The 15388-nt window shown below is 49.7% G+C and overlaps 1 protein-coding gene across 1 annotated transcript in view; it reads left to right on the top strand.

The window, feature by feature from the left end:
• MYO18B (myosin XVIIIB) overlaps window positions 1-15388 on the top strand; it is a 241854-nt gene that overhangs the window by 116784 nt on the left and 109682 nt on the right. The window contains exons 28-31 of the mRNA XM_042909670.1: window positions 2451-2605; window positions 6769-6892; window positions 7693-7893; window positions 12323-12433. Of these exons, the coding sequence (XP_042765604.1) occupies window positions 2451-2605; window positions 6769-6892; window positions 7693-7893; window positions 12323-12433 (591 nt within the window). The remainder of the gene's footprint in view (window positions 1-2450; window positions 2606-6768; window positions 6893-7692; window positions 7894-12322; window positions 12434-15388) is intronic.

Genomic DNA, 15388 nt, shown 5'->3' with positions numbered 1-15388 from the left:
TTTTTAAAATTGAGTTGTTTTCTTGTTGGATTTTAAGGGTTCTTTGTATAATTTGGATAACAATCCTCTATCTGACAGGCTTTTTTGCAAATATTTTCTCCCAGTCTGTGGCTTGTCTTTTCATTTTCTTGATTGTGTCTTTTGCAGCATGGAATTTTTTAAAAATTTTAATGAAGTCCACCTTATAAACTTTGTTTCATGGGTCATGGCTTTTGTGCATTTCTAAAAAGTCACTGCCAGGGGTGCCTGGGTGGCTCAGTCGGTTAAGCATCCAACTTCGACTCAGGTCATGATCTCGAACTCTGTGAGTTCAAGCCCTGTGTCAGGCTCTGTGCTGACAGCTCAGAGCATGGAGACTGCTTCAGATTCTCTCTCTCTCTCTCTCTCTCTCTCTCTCAGCCCTTCCACTGCTCATGCTCTGTGTCTGTCACTCAAAAATAAACATTAAAAATGTTTTTTAAGTCATTGCCAAACCTAAGGTCATAAAGGTTTTCTTCTACATTATCTTCTGGGAACTTCAAGGTTTTGCATTTTACATTTAGGTCTATGATCCATTTTGAGTTAATTTTTGTGAAGGGTGTGAGATCTGTGTTAAGATTCTCTTTTTTTTGCGTGTGGATGACCAAGTTGTCCCAGTATCGTTTGTAGAAAAGACTGTTTGGCTCATTGTATCAGCTTTGCCCCTTTGTGAAAGACCACTTTTCTAGATTTCTCTGAGTTTATTTCTGGGCTGTCTGTCCTGTTCCATTGCACTGCCTTGTTCTTCCTCACCTCTGGGCCTTTGCACATGCTGTTTCCTTTTCCTAGAATACTCTCTCTCCCCTACCTGGATACTTTCAACTATCTTTAAGATCTGAGCTTACATGTCCTTCCTGCCAGGAAGTCTCTGCTGATACAGATTGTTTGGGTGCCTCTGAATTGGGTCCCCAAGTATAAAACTCATCATGGTGTATTGTAATTATCTGCTTACTTCTTGGTCCCTCCCCACCTTTAGTGGTAAGCGCCTTGAAAATGGAGGCCATATTTGCCTGTCTTGCCATTATCTATATCTATATTTACATCTATATCTATATCTATATCTATATCTATATCTATATCTATATCTATGTCTAATCTATATCTATCTCCTCAGTGTGAGAGAAAAGCATAGTGTAATCACCTGCGGAGGTGGGCCAGGGTGAGATCACATGGGATTTGATAAATAATGGCAGTGAAACTCAGGATCCTCCATGGTGTTGATGGTTTTAGTGGTCACTTCCCAGAAGGGCATTATGTCTACTCCTCAAGAACATCCTGAGCTGTGGCTAAACCCAACTGCAGGAAAATAGCACAGTTCTTTAATAACAAATTATAAAGGCGGGTCAGGTTCCCCAAGGAATGGGGGGGGGGCGGGCAATTCATGCTGCATTAAAAAGTAATAAAGCTGCAACCTTTCCTGAGCAGCAGAATATAAGAAAACATCCCATTTGCCGTCAAATACTGAATTTAGAATTACAGGCTTCATTAACTCAGAGTTTTGCTTATTTAAAGAAATTCTTTAATGAGGCCATTTCTTCAAAGCGAGTGTGCTGAGTTGTCCTCTCTCCCAGATTCAAACGAGGACATTTGGGGGGGGGGGGGTTCCTCGAGAAAGATGCAAGAGGCTTTGCTTTTCTGTTTGTTCACGGTCATGTGTATCCCCGTGTAATTCAGCCCGTCGGAAGGGCCATTTACTGCTCTAACCTTCAGAGCCCATCTCTCAGATTTCCTGGCCAGATCTTCTATGGCCGCCATTTTGGCTGCTCCATGGCTAATCCCCACATGGGTTCTGGGATGATGCTGGCTGATGGGGTTATTAGGTATACAGTCCTCAGTCTTCTTGTGAAGGCAGGGCTTGTAAAGACTCTATGGGGCACCTCGGCAGGAAGATTATTGAGTAAAATTAAAAACAACCTTGAGAGACTGATGGAATCACCCCCCCCCCCTCCATCTCACCTCTTGAGCAGACGGGGTCAGAGAAGTAGCTTCTTCCCCGGGAAACAGGCAGAAAGTGGTCAAGACAGGGTCTCTCCGACCCCAGTACCTGTTCTCTTTCCCACTGTGCTCACCTCAGAAATGGCAGCTGCTTGAAATAAGAAGTAGACAAGGGAAGGGAAACAAAAATAATATAAAAACAGGGAGGGGGACAAAACAGAAGAGGCTCATACATATGGAGAACAAACTGAGGGTTGCTGGAGGGGTTGTGGGAGGGGGGATGGGCTAAACGGGCAAGGGGCACTAAGGAATCTACTCCTGAAATCATTGTGGCACTAGATGCTAACTAATTTGGATGTAAATTTTAACAAATAAAAAATGAAATTAAAAATAAATAAATAAAAACGCTGTTGTGATTAAAAAAAAAGAAGAAGAAGAGGAAAGCCCGTCCAGTGCGGGCGGAGAGGGGTAGCTCATTCTGTGACTCACTCCCACAGCTCGGGGAGCTGCAGAGCGCTTATGAGGGGGCCAAGAAAATGGCTCACCAGCTAAAGAGGAAGTGCCACCATCTGACCTGTGACCTGGAGGACACCCGCCTCCAGCTGGAGGACCAGCAAAGCCGGAGTCACGAGCTCGAGAAGAAGCAGAAGAAGTGAGTTGCGTTTCATGCCGTCGCTGGGCTCCAGGGTGGGCTGCGTCGACGCTGGGGTCTCCTGGGTGTCTCCAGGTTCTCCTCCTCAGCCCCCTCACTCCTGTCGGGGCTCCTCATCCACAAAGTGGAACCCCTCACCCCTTGTTCTGCTCCCATTTTCCTCCCCACCCCTCACACTTACTCCTGTAGGCTTCTCCCAAGCATGCAGCAAAAAGCCATTCTTTTCTGTTCCCCAGTCTCGCTCTGCAACCAATCGACCGTGCGACCTTGGGGAGCTTTCTTGGCCTCTCTGGGCCTCAGCACCCCCCTTTGTCAAGTGAAGAGATGGCCGTGGAGGGCGAGGACACCCGAGCACGGTGGGCGGGAGAGCAAGGGCTGATGTCAGACCACCCCAGTTCAAGTCCGAGCTGTGCCTCTCTCTAGTTGTATGACCTTGGAGAAGTCATCCAACCCCCTCAGCCTCAGTTCCTTATCCTCAGGTGGGGGATGGGAATACCCCATTGTAGCGAGGACTAAGTGATGGGGTTGGTAGGCTCGACAGACTGAATCCCGGCTCCTAGCCCCGTTGCGGAAAATGGGGCCAGAGAATGGGGGAGGCCCCAAATCGACTCACTTCCCTTTTCAGTCGGCCCTTAGGCTCTCCGATCACATGAGCACTTCTGGCGTAGACAGGGCCCTGTGCATGAACGAGATGCCAGCCTTGAAGCTGCACCCTGCAGTCTGGTTCCCACGCTTGCTTTCCTGTCGGGATGTGGTCATAGCTCAGCAAATGGTAGAGCCTAGACGGGTACCCATGAGTTTGCACATGCGAAACCTCAGTGCCTATGCTCATCTAATCCCTGGACACCCTGGCTGTGCCTGAGTTCTGCAGCTTTGCTGGTGAGGGTGAGGGTGTGCAGGGAGGGGTCCCGTCTGGAGTCAGACCACCTCTAATGATAGACGAGACACAGTCTCTTTTAGAGAGTCTGGACTAAAAATACTGGAAAATGTGACTAGAATGTGGTTTTGCTCAAGGCACTTCTTTTCCAAGAGGTGGCAAGCTGAATTATATTTTCATGGGAGGGGCACGGATTTTGAACGTGGGTCTGCATAATTAAATATTCTTCCTGTATGGGGCGCCTGGGTGGCTCAGCCGGTTGAGCGTCCGACTTCGGCTTGGGTCATGATCTCGCGGTCTGTGAGTTCGAGCCCCGCGTCGGGCTCTGTGCTGACAGCTGGGAGCCTGCTTCTGATTCTGTGTCTCCCTCTCTCTCTGCCCCTCCCCCGCTCACGCTGTCTCTCTCTCTCTCTCCTTCAAAAATAAATAAACATTAAAAAAATTTTTTTAAATATTCTTTCTCTCACTCTGAGCTTTTCTTTTTTCTTTTTTTTAAAGTTCATTTATTTTGAGAGAGAGAGAGCACGAGCAGGGGAGGACAGAGAGAGGGAGAGAGAATCCCAAGCAGGCTCTGCACTCTCAGTGCTGACCCATGCACGGGGCTAAGACCCACAAACTGCAAGATCATGACCTGAGCCGAAACTGAGAGTCAGATGCTTAACTTACTGAGCCACCCAGGTGCCCTATCACTTTGATCTTTTCAGAGCTGACTTTTTCATGTGAAAACAAAAAGTCTTTGGGGGGTTGTTAGCATGCCCCCCTCAAATGAGAGAGGTTCTTTAATCTTTTATTGATAATCTGACTCTGTTTCCTTTTCCACCTGCCGGGGTATTCTGGCTGAACCTTGTCCTTGCAGTGGGGAAAATGGCTTTGTCTTTCCTTGGCCAGTTCCTGTGTGACCTTGTCAAATGATACCACCTCTCTGGGCCAGAGAGACTGAGGTTTCAGAGGAGTCCTTGACTTAAGCAGGCCACCTGTTTGCTGAATAATAGCTCCGACAGACCCTATCTGCAAACTGAGAGGTGGGGACTCTAACATCCCCTGAGTTTCTGCCAGCTGTGACAACGTTGGCTTTCATCTGTGGCTTCTGTTCCTGTTCTGAGAGGCTCTAGGTAGGGTTTCCGCTCTCTGAGGGGTCCGGGGGCTCTCTGTGGAGGTCGTGCAGTCAGAAAATTCCATCTCTCTGGTCGTTCCCGACCCCCTTGGTCAGAATCTTTCATTCCAGGCTCTCAAGAACCTCCCCATGGTGCCCTCCTGGGAAAGATCCCATTTCTTCCTTCCAAGACTTACCTGTCCTGTGATGCTTCCCTACCCCTCTACCATCCCCTGGCAGAAGTTAATTCATGTTTTGACGCTCGTTGCAAATGGCAGCCATTTTCCTTCTAGGGGGTCCAGCGATATAGCAGGGAGGCTAAAGGCCTAAGTGGGAATCCCGGCAAAATAACCATTAGGAGGGAAAGATCTAGAAGTCAGCAATACTTCTTCATAATCTCTCCAACTTTAATCGAATCATAGAGGTAGCTGCCTCCTTAGTTTGCTGAGCCCTGGATGGACTGATGTCTCCATGCAGGGGAGTTCCCTGTCCCCAACGTGGTTTCCAAGTTCAGAGTGGCCCAAAGTGGCTCCATCTGGGCTTGGCTAATCGTTGCCACGGTTACCCCATGGGTCACAGAGCTCGGTTCCGAGGGCCGATGGAGCTCCGAGCCTGTCGCCTTGGGGTGGGGCCTGCGCTGGGCTCACCAACTCCCACACATAGTGGAAGTTAGACCCCAGGCCTGCTTCTAGTGGGGTGAGGCATGTGTGTGAATCCCTCTGGCCTCAGGCAGGCGGTCGTTCGGTGTGTTCCAGAAGCTGGAGTCCATAGGAGCCATTCTTTGGCATCGGGTGGCCTGTTAAGTCAAGGTCTCCTCTGAAACATCGGTCACTGTCTGGCCCCCACTGCCTTATCCCACCTGCCCCAGTTAGATGGGGGACTAGCTGAGACAGTAGAGAAGCTGGGCTCAAGCCCACCTCGGCCACTTTGGAATTTAGGGGCGAATCACTCTGCCTCTCTGAACTTCAGTTTCCTCTTCTATAAAATGGATATCATTACATGTTTCTTGCTGAATTGTTATAAAGACCACATGGACCCCAGCCCAGAGCCCGGCACCTTGGGACTGCTGGGTCATTATCACCATCACAATGTTTCCATTCACAGGGGCGGCAGGGGGCGCCTCTTGAATGATGTCACCAACAGCCAATCAGAAAACTCCTGGGCTCTTCCAACAGGAGGACCCCCTCCTGTGACCCATGATCGGCTTTCTCAAGAGTCTGAGGCTTTGAATGACCATCTAGCTTTAAGATACATTGGATAATCTTGTAACAAGGGGGACTTTCTTCTCACTAGGACCCCAACCCCATGCCCAGTTTAACCCTTCTGGCCATACCAAGGTCCCTGGAGCAGTGGCACTTTCTGTGTGGGCCAAGGGCAAGTGACCAAGATCACATCTTATTGAGGCTTGCCAAAGCCTCCTGTACTGATCTCCTCATCTGTGATAGGGATATAGGACCAAGGTAACTGCATGGAATGATATCGAATCCAGGAAGTTCTTCTCACCCAGTGGTCACCATCCTGGAGGGGCAGGGAACCCCCAAATGAGTCATTTCCTAATTCCCTGGCCAGCCCCCAAGAGGACAGGCTAGTCTTTGTGTTTTTTTTTCTGAGATGACAAACGAGGACCACACCGAATGTATTAATGTCCAACCTTTTATCAGTAATTACAGTGCTCTAATGCAACGTATGCGTGCCCAAACCAGATGATATAGAGGGGGTAAAATGTAAAATATCTCTTGTTTGTGCAGATATATGCATTCACTCCTTCACGGGTCAATGAGTGCGAGACCCCCCCCCCCCCCGCCCCGCAACCTAGGTCTTGTAGATTTAACTATTTCCTGGCATATATGGGCAAACCAGATAGGTGCAATTTTTCTATCGCTCTGTAAGTTTTTTTTTAATTCTTTTCCCGTATCTGTATATACTTTTATTCTATTATTTTTACTTATGCATGTTGTGTTTTATGTAAGTCTCCATTACTTTTGCCGAAACTCCACGTAAACCCTAAAAGTTGCTCTCTGGCGTTTCAAATTTCAACCGCACGTCGGCAACCTTACGCAAAAGCACGGAGCAAAACCTCCCGTTGTCTGGGGCCCCCTCTCTCGGCTTCATGGTTCTCAGCAAGCTAACCGCCTCTCTCCAGCCCTCCTCGTCCTCCGCCCCAGTGCCATGACATCTGCTCTGCTTGAACAGGTTTGACATGCAGCTGGCCCAAGCCCTGGGTGAGTCTGTGTTTGAGAAGGGTCTTCGAGAGAAAGTGACTCAGGAGAACACCAGTGTCCGATGGGAACTGGGCCAGCTTCAGCAGCGGTTGAAGGTAAGGGATGGGGTGGAGTTGGGGGGACACATGGAGCCATCTTGGCTCTTATTTGCTGGCTTCCGGGAACCTCTCCTGCCCCCGCCATTCCCTGCCATGCACCTGCAGTAAATAGTGACGGGGAGAGAACTCTGGGGGGGTATGCCGGTCTGCCCGCCAGCTGGGGTCATGGATCCCAGGGTGCCCTAACACAACAAAAAGGAGTTGGGATATTGATAATGAGATCTCCCTAGCACTCTCAAGGTGCCCAGCTGGCATGTGGGAGAGGCTGGGCAAGGAAGGAGGTCGTTGTCACCCCACCCAGGGGCACGATGCAGGCTTCCAGCACAGAGGGGTTTTATTAAAGTACAACACAGGCACCTTACTCATTTGTTCCTCACCCTTCTGTGGCTCCCTGCTACCCCTAAAAGAGCTCTCAGCCTGGAATTCAGCTCCCTCTTGATCTAGCCCAAAGTTCTTTGGCCTCGGAGCTGACTTTCTAACCTGAACGAGTCATTTCTGGACACCTTGCCTCTCTGCCCCAATGTCTGCATCCCAGCCTCGGCAGATACCCAGCTTACAAATGGACAAACGCTCCCTTTATGTGCTTTGAGGCCCAACTCTGGGGGGGTGGTAACTGCTCCCCCAAAAGGCCTCCACCCGTGCTGTGTAAGCTGTCCCAGGGAGCAGCCCTTGGTGTCCCACGGGGGAGGGGGGGCGGCCTGCTGGGGCTGCCAGGCCAAGGTAGGGATGTCAGGCGTTCCCTGGTGGATGGGGCATGTGGTCACATGACTCTAGATCTCTGCCCCTTTGGTCTCCAGCAAAAAGAGCAGGAAACCTCGCAGCTGAAGCAGGAGGTAGAGACATTGCAGGCCCATAAGCGGGAGCTCTTGGGGTTGTCCTCTCTGGGAGAAAACTGTGTCGCTGGCTTGAAGGAGAGGCTCTGGAATCTGGAATCCAGCGCCCTGGAGCATGAGAAAATCCAGAGTCAGCAAGAAAACACCATCAAGCAGCTGGAGCAGGTAGGAAAGCCCTGTCCCAGGCCGATGCCCCGTCCCATGCTGGCTCCTGTGCGGTAGGGGGTTGTTGGAAGGCAACACCAACGCCTCACCTCACTCAGCTGCTCCTCATTCTTTTATGGCTCCCGATTACCCCCGAGACTCTCTCAACCTCCAGGTTCGGCATTCGGGTCCTCCATGATGTAGCCCACTCCTCCCATCCTGCAAAGCGTCAAGGTCACCTCAGAGAAGCTTGCCCTGATCACCTTCTTGAAAGCAGCCCCACCCCCACCCCACGTCCACTTCCCATGCCCTCAGCTGCTGTCTTCTCCTTTACAGTATCTATCATCTTCTTCCATAGTATTTAAAAAAAAAATTCCTCCATGCTGCTCTCCCCCATTAGAATGTTTCAGGAAGGCAGGGTGCTTTGTTGATGTTACTGATCAGGCTTCCCCAGAGCCTAAAATGAGCCAAGGTACTTAGCTGGTGCTCAAGAAATAGCTGTTGGCCTGGTATCTGAGGCTTACTGAGTGCCGTCTGTATACCAGACTCAGCCCTTGGCTCATATCTCAGGAATCTCCCCCAGAACCTCAGATGGTCAGATGTCAGTATATCCCCACTTCACAGATGTGGAAGCTGAGGCTCAGAGACAGAGAGGGTGCCAGGGAACTGGGGCCTGTGCCCTATGACTCCGTCGCACCCAGAACACCTGTTACGTGCACAGCCTCGAGGAAGATTGGAGCACTAGCTCTTTGGGAACCACAAAATAACTAAGGGGAAGTAGGCAGAAATATCAAATACTCTATCTAGTTCCAGCACCCTTTGTGAGGTATCAGATGAGGATTTTATTTGTTGGCTTGTCTGTTGATATGCCCACCCCATTCCACAAAGGAATTGATTCAAGCAGCATATAGAATGTCTGCATAATAAAACAGAAACATTATATACATTTTTCATGTTTATTTATTTTTGAGAGAGAGAGACAGAGCATGAGCAGGGGGAAGGGAGAGAGAGAGGGGGAGACACAGAATCCGAATCAGGCTCCAGGCTCTGAGCTGTCAGCGCAGAGCCCAGGGCAGGGCTGGAACCCATGAACCCCAAGATCATGGCCTGAGCCGAAGTCGGATGCTCAACCGACTGAGCCACCCGGGCACCCCTAAAACAGAAACATTATAAATAAAGCAATCCAAGCCAGAGAAACACACACTAAAGCAGACACTAAGGAGTTTGGGGGACAGCGAATGCATAAACAGAACCACAAAGCATACGATCTTACAGCCTTCATGGTTCCTGCTCTAAAATTCCTGGTGGCCAGAGAGAAAAAGGAAATGTGAGCTGCCTGCTCTTTATTATCCCAAGGTAGAAACAAACCAGCTTTTCATGGGGGAAGCAAAGCTGTTTCCTGATGCTTCTCTGGGAAGCAATGTCTCCTGGGGCATTTCTCAGGCTGCCGTGATTTCAAAGTGGTTATAAGTCGGGGACCCCCTTTTCAAGAAAGTGTGACTAGGTAGCATGAATATATACTTTTTTGAAACGTTTATTTACTTATTTTTGATGCGGTGGGTGGGGGGGAGAGAGCGAGGGAGGGGCAGAGAGAGAGGGAGAGAGAGAGAGAATCCCAAGCAGGCTCCATGCTGTCAGCACAGAACCCGATGCGGGGCTTGAACTCACGAACTATGAGATCATGACCCGAGCTGAAATCAAGAGTTGGACACTTAGCCGCTGAGCTGCCCAGGCGCCCCAGGTATAGCATGAATATGTAAAGCAGATGAACCCTGAGCAGCTCTGGGTAAGTGAGGAACAGGAGTGGTGGTTCGGGGGGCAAGGAGGAGAGGGAGCACCGGGGCGCCTACCCTTGCTTCTCACTTACCCTCACTCCCTTGGCGTGGAGCCCAGGCTTGTGGTGGGCATGGAGGGACAGAGTCCGAAGCAGTTCAGGAAGCAGAGTCCCTTCACTCACTCAGCCGGCAGGAATTTATCAAGCGCCTACTTTGCATCATGCCATGTAGCTGTAAACAAGACAGATGTGGTCTCTGCCTTCTGGAAGTTTGGAGTCATGCTGAGTGTTAAGAGGAAGTTTAACTTGCCGATCTGGTCTTGGGAGCTGGGGTGGGGTGGGGGAGGAACAATCAGGGAAGACTTCCTGGAGGAAGTGACATTTATGGAAGGGTGAGTGCAAGTTGGCACGGAGAGAGTTCCGGGCAGGAGGAACAGCCAGTACAAAAGCCTAGAGGCAGGAAAGGTCTGTGGCTGAAGTATGGTCGCATCCACATGGGGTCCTCAAGGCAGCTCAGTCGATATGACCTTAGGCAAGCTCCCTGTTTTCTCTAGACTTCAGTCTCCTCATCTGTACCCCGAAACGGGAGGCTTTTCAACCCTCTGGCTTTCCCCAGCTCCAGCGAGGAATCCATGGAGGTACACGAAGGAGGTGGGATGTCTGTGTAGATTTTTAAGGGATATGGAAGATCGCGCAGCTCCCATAGCCACCCAGCGTCAGGAATAAAGTGGGCACTTTGGAAAATTGTGTCGGTTCTTTAAGATGTCACCGGCACCCCTCGGCGCTCAGCAGCGGAAATGTGCTCCTGTGACCGCAGGGACCCGAAAGTTAATGCAACTTTCCTAATTCGCCACCCTCAACCTACACAGGAGGCAAGGCTGACTCAACACTTCCATCCGTCTTTAGCTTTGCCCAGAACCCCACGCGGCGTTGTGCCCTTGTAGACATCCGGGAGATATTTATGGATTACAATATAGCACTTTCCCCGGGGAATTTTATGTTCACTCATATAGGCTTGACATAAATGGTATCGCAGATGTCAGGAGTGTCCAAGAGGCTAGGGGAAAAAAAAAGAAAAGGAAATATTATATTTACTTGCTTAAGCTCCTCGTTTTGGATTATCTCCCCATAACCTGTCATTTTAAAAGGAGGCGAGGAAGGAGGTTGACATTTAATGTGAGCTTACTTTATGCCAGGAGCTGTAATAAGGGCTCTGTGGTACACTATCCTTTTGCCTCACCACCACAGTAGAGAAAGCTGGAAAGTATAGATTCTTGGAGCCTGGACCCTGGAGATTCTGCAGTAGGTCAAGGGGGAAGCTCTAAAAATGCAAATTTTTTTTTACAAATTGTATTGTTCAATTCTAACACACCACAGAATTTGAGAAGCAGGGGCTTGGGTCAATCCCTCATGGATCAAAGATCAAAAAAGGAAAATCTCGAACCGCAACAGGAACCCGTGACGGCTGCTTCCAATTCTAGAACCTTCTAGACAGCACCATACAGCTTAGACATCATGCGCTGCAGCTCTTTGTCGGCTGCGAGCAAGTTTTGGAGGCTCTTATTGAAAAGACTCACCTCCTTCGCGGGACACAGCTGTTCGTTACGTCTTCCAGGAGGGAGGGGGGCAGTCCTCTCTGTTTTCAAAAGAGAAAGTCAGATTCGTGCGCCGGGCGATGTACTAGGTGCTTTACGCGGGCCATCTCACTGAATTCTCATAATGCATTTTAAGGTGATTGTTTTCCGCAGAGAAGAGTGATCAGAGGCAAAGTGAATTGTCCAAGGTGACATTCTGGGCAAGTGATCTCCCCCTGGAGGCTTTCATACCTTCATAAATAAACTCGTTTTACCATCCAGCCGTCCACCTACCCACTCATTCAAAACACCATCACGGATGCTTTGCTCCAGAGAGGACACATATGCTTCATTTTTTTTTTTTTTACTTTTTTATGTTATTTTATTTTTGAGAGAGAGAGACAGAGCATGAGTGGGGGAGGGCCAGAAAGAGGGCAAGGCACAGAATCCGAAGCAGCTTCCAGGCTCCGAGCTGTCAGCACAGAGCCGGGTGGGGGGCTCGAACTCCCGAACCCTGAGATCATGACTTGAGCCGAAGTCAGACACCTAACCGACTGAGCCACCCAGGTGCCCCCCACTGTTTAAAATTTTTTTATGACATCTGCCTCATCTTAAAAGTGTTGAGAAGCGGGTTCTTAGGTGGCTCAGTCGGTTAAGCATCTGACGCTTGATTTCAGCTCAGATCATGACCTCACGGTGTGTGGGATCGAGCCCCGTGCAAGGCTCTGGGCCGACGGTGGGGAATCTGCTCCGGATTCGCTGTCTCCGTCTCTCTCTGCCCTTCCCCTGCTTGTGCTTTCTCTCTCTTTCTCTCAAAATAAGTAAATAAACTTAAACAATTGTCGAGAAGGATTCTGAAGCATTCTTCCATCTAAACTCAGCAGAAAGTAGCCTGACAGATTAATGATGTTTGTAGTGACCACAGGAGGGGATAGAGGCGGCATGTGGGCTATTTATCTACCATTTCTGACCTCCCTGGGGACCTGTGTGGGGGCTACTGGACTCTCACCCCTGCATCCCAGAAAGGAAGAATGCAGCTGGAGTACCACAGATGACATGGTTGGTGTGGGTCACCCTCATGTGCTGTCCTTGCTGTCCCCAGCTCCGCCAGCGGTTTGAGCTGGAGATCGAGCGGATGAAACAGATGCACCAGAAGGACCGTGAGGACCAGGAGGAGGAGCTGGAAGATGTCCGCCAGTCCTGCCAGAAGCGGGTAAGTGCCCCTTGGGCCCTGGCAGGTCCAGTCTTGGGTGCCATTTTCCTTAGAGTGGGGGGGGGGGTGCACTCCAGAGCCTGGGGACCGACTTTTTGTATCCACCTAAGACCTTAGCTGTCAAGGCTGCTAGAGCAGAAGTACCTCTCTTAAATATGGTTCTGCAGCTTCCAGAAGCCTCTGGAACTGTCAAGCATAATCACCCCCAGATTTCTGCCCAAAGCCCACAGTTCCATGTGGCTTAGGCCTTGGGGAAGGCCTTCCATGTTTCAAGAAGGGGACCAGTCTTTTCTGGCTGTCTCCTTTGCAGACAATTTCCTAACGCGTCATCCGAGCTCCTGCAGACCTTTCAAACAGTGGATAAGAAAGCAATAAACCCTTCAAATCTTACCATCCAGAAACTATCATTACCACTATTTTACAAGCCAGTTCGTATCTCTCTGTCATGCGACACACACACATAACATATTTGTTGAGATACCGTTTCACCCGACTGGGGCCGTGCTTTCTTGAAGCCTTTCACTCGGCATTTTGTCCTTGGCCTCTTTCCTCTTTCCATGTCAGTAAATACCGGTCTGATGTACATAGTTAAGAGCTTCAAAGCAGTCCACGTTAGGCACGTGCTGTAATTTGTTCAACAAGCCTCCTGTGGCTGGGCATTCAGGATTTTCAGATCTTCTGTTATTATAACCAGTGCTGAGATATACACCCTTACAGATGCATTGACTGACGTGAATGTAAGAGGAGTCCTTTCAGTGGAGTGGCTGGAAAGCTGTGGGGCATGGCTCAGTTAATAGGTTTTCTCGCTGCGGGACCCTTGCAGATCTTTCACGGCTTTGTGTACATTTGACTCTCCAAGAAAGGGCTGAGGAGCATTTCCTAAAACTGACTCCCGCTATTAGCTCCCAGGGCGGTCTGTCTACGGAGACCTCCAGACTGTAGGGCTTGAGGGTCTGGGTGTTGGAATTTGCAGACTCTTTGTCCGGATCTTTGCTTTTCCACCTTAACAACTGTGCCGTCTTAGGAAAGTGATTTAAAAGCTTCAACTACCACTAAAATCCACGCTATTCCTTGACTCCTTGCTCTGTATCCGGCGCTGGTCACTCAAGGCCAGTTTATAAGACGCACAAGAAAGCCAATGTCGCTGCTTTCTTCGGAGTCATGGAGGCTTGGGTCAAGTCCCAATGTCATCAACTACCGAGTGTGGGGCATTGGAGAAACCCTGTAACCTTGCTAGGAAGCGTCACTGTGTGATTAATCCATCCAAGAGAAGCAGGGGGGGGGGGCACTTGCCATCCCACAGAGCTCACAGCTAAGAGCATTGCCCTGGGCAGGGCTGAAGGGCGCCTCGGTGATTGGCAGAGCTTTGGCAGGAGACGGGAGGCTAGCTGAGCACATCCTCGGGCGGATCTGACCGCCGTGGTGCCCTGACCTTACTCCAGGGGGGTGTTTGAGAACTGAGCCCATTCTTCACCCCCAGTGGGTGATGTTACTGTATCTGCTGCCTGTCTTTGTCTCCAAATACGTTTTTTGTGGGTCTCGTGAAAGCTCAGTCCCTCTGGGGGTTCACATCTCGAGGAGCCAAGTGCATTCCTTCCCGAACTCCCCAGGGCTGGAAAGAGTCCAATGATTTTGGACTCCTCCGGACCTCGATGTCCCATAACCTCCCTGAGACTCAGTTTTCTCATCTGTAAAATCGGAGCAACGATAGAAAATGTTCTACCTTCCTGTGCTCTTATGAAGAAGAGAGAAAAGAATGAGAAGTACCCTGCAAACTGGAAAGTGCTGGGGGTTTGCATTGAGGGACCAGTTTTTCCTCCTTTTCCATGATCCACATATCTGGGAGAAACGGATGGGAGTCTTTGAACACCCAGTGGGTGCCACACGCCAGGCTGGGTTCTTTATGCCCCACTTCTTTGCCCCTCTGAAGGGCTCTGTAACATCGATTGTCCTGGTTTGCAGATGAGGAAACCAGAGTTCACAAAGGTGAAGTAGCATTGCCCAAAGTTACCCAGCCGGGAAGTAGCCAAGCTAGGACCTGTCTCATGCCAAAGCCCAGTCTCTTAACCAAAATACTAGATTTGAATTTTTTTTTTTCTTTTGCAAACATTTGGACCTTGGAAGGCCATTTTAGGAAGCATTGATAGAAGGTAGCCTTGGGCAATGCTGCTGCCTCCATTAGAGCTTCCTGCACACGAACTTGCCAAAGGCTCTGATAAGTCTTGCACTGAAGAAATGATACACTCAGTGATTCTGGAGTGGACTTTCTTCCGTCCTCCACCTACATACCCATCACACTTGTGAACGCCAAGGGGAAGCACCCTACAGAGCACACCACAGGAAACTTGGCCTTGCTTGATATATAGTTCTTATTATTTTGTGTATTTTTCTTTTTTCTTTATTTTTTATTAAAATTTAAAAAAATTTAATGCTTATTTATTCTTGAGAGAGAGAGAGAGAGAGATACAGAGCACAGGTAGGGGAGGGGCAGAGAGAGACACGGAATCAGAAACAGGCTCCAGGCTCTGAGCTGTGACCACACAGCCTGATGCAGGAGCTCGAACCCACGGGTTGCGAGATCATGACCTGAGCCAAAGTTGGAGGCCCAACAGACTGAGCCACCCTGGCGCCCCTCTTTTGTGTGTTTTTCAAATATGAATTTCTCAAAATGAGTTTTAGCTTTGCCTGTCTTCCCTCTACCAGCAGACACAAACAGAGTGCCTTGTTTCTCTCACTGTTAAAAGAAAGTTCTGAAATGAACTTGCTTTCTACATAAGTGACCATCAATCAGTGCTTTTTCCCCTCCGTGGGTCAGGAGATGGAAACCCTCAGTCCCTTCCCACACGCCCTCAGGTGAAGGTTGCACAATTTCTGGCGCATTCTAAAAGTGTCGCAAAGCATCACGGGTGCCCTGACCCAGGGCCCCAGTGAGACGGAGATGTGACCCAGACCCTC

This window comes from Panthera leo, chromosome D3 (assembly GCF_018350215.1).
Source record: "Panthera leo isolate Ple1 chromosome D3, P.leo_Ple1_pat1.1, whole genome shotgun sequence".
Classification (NCBI taxonomy): Eukaryota; Metazoa; Chordata; class Mammalia; order Carnivora; family Felidae; genus Panthera; species Panthera leo.
This window is presented reverse-complemented; position numbering and strand designations above follow the sequence as displayed.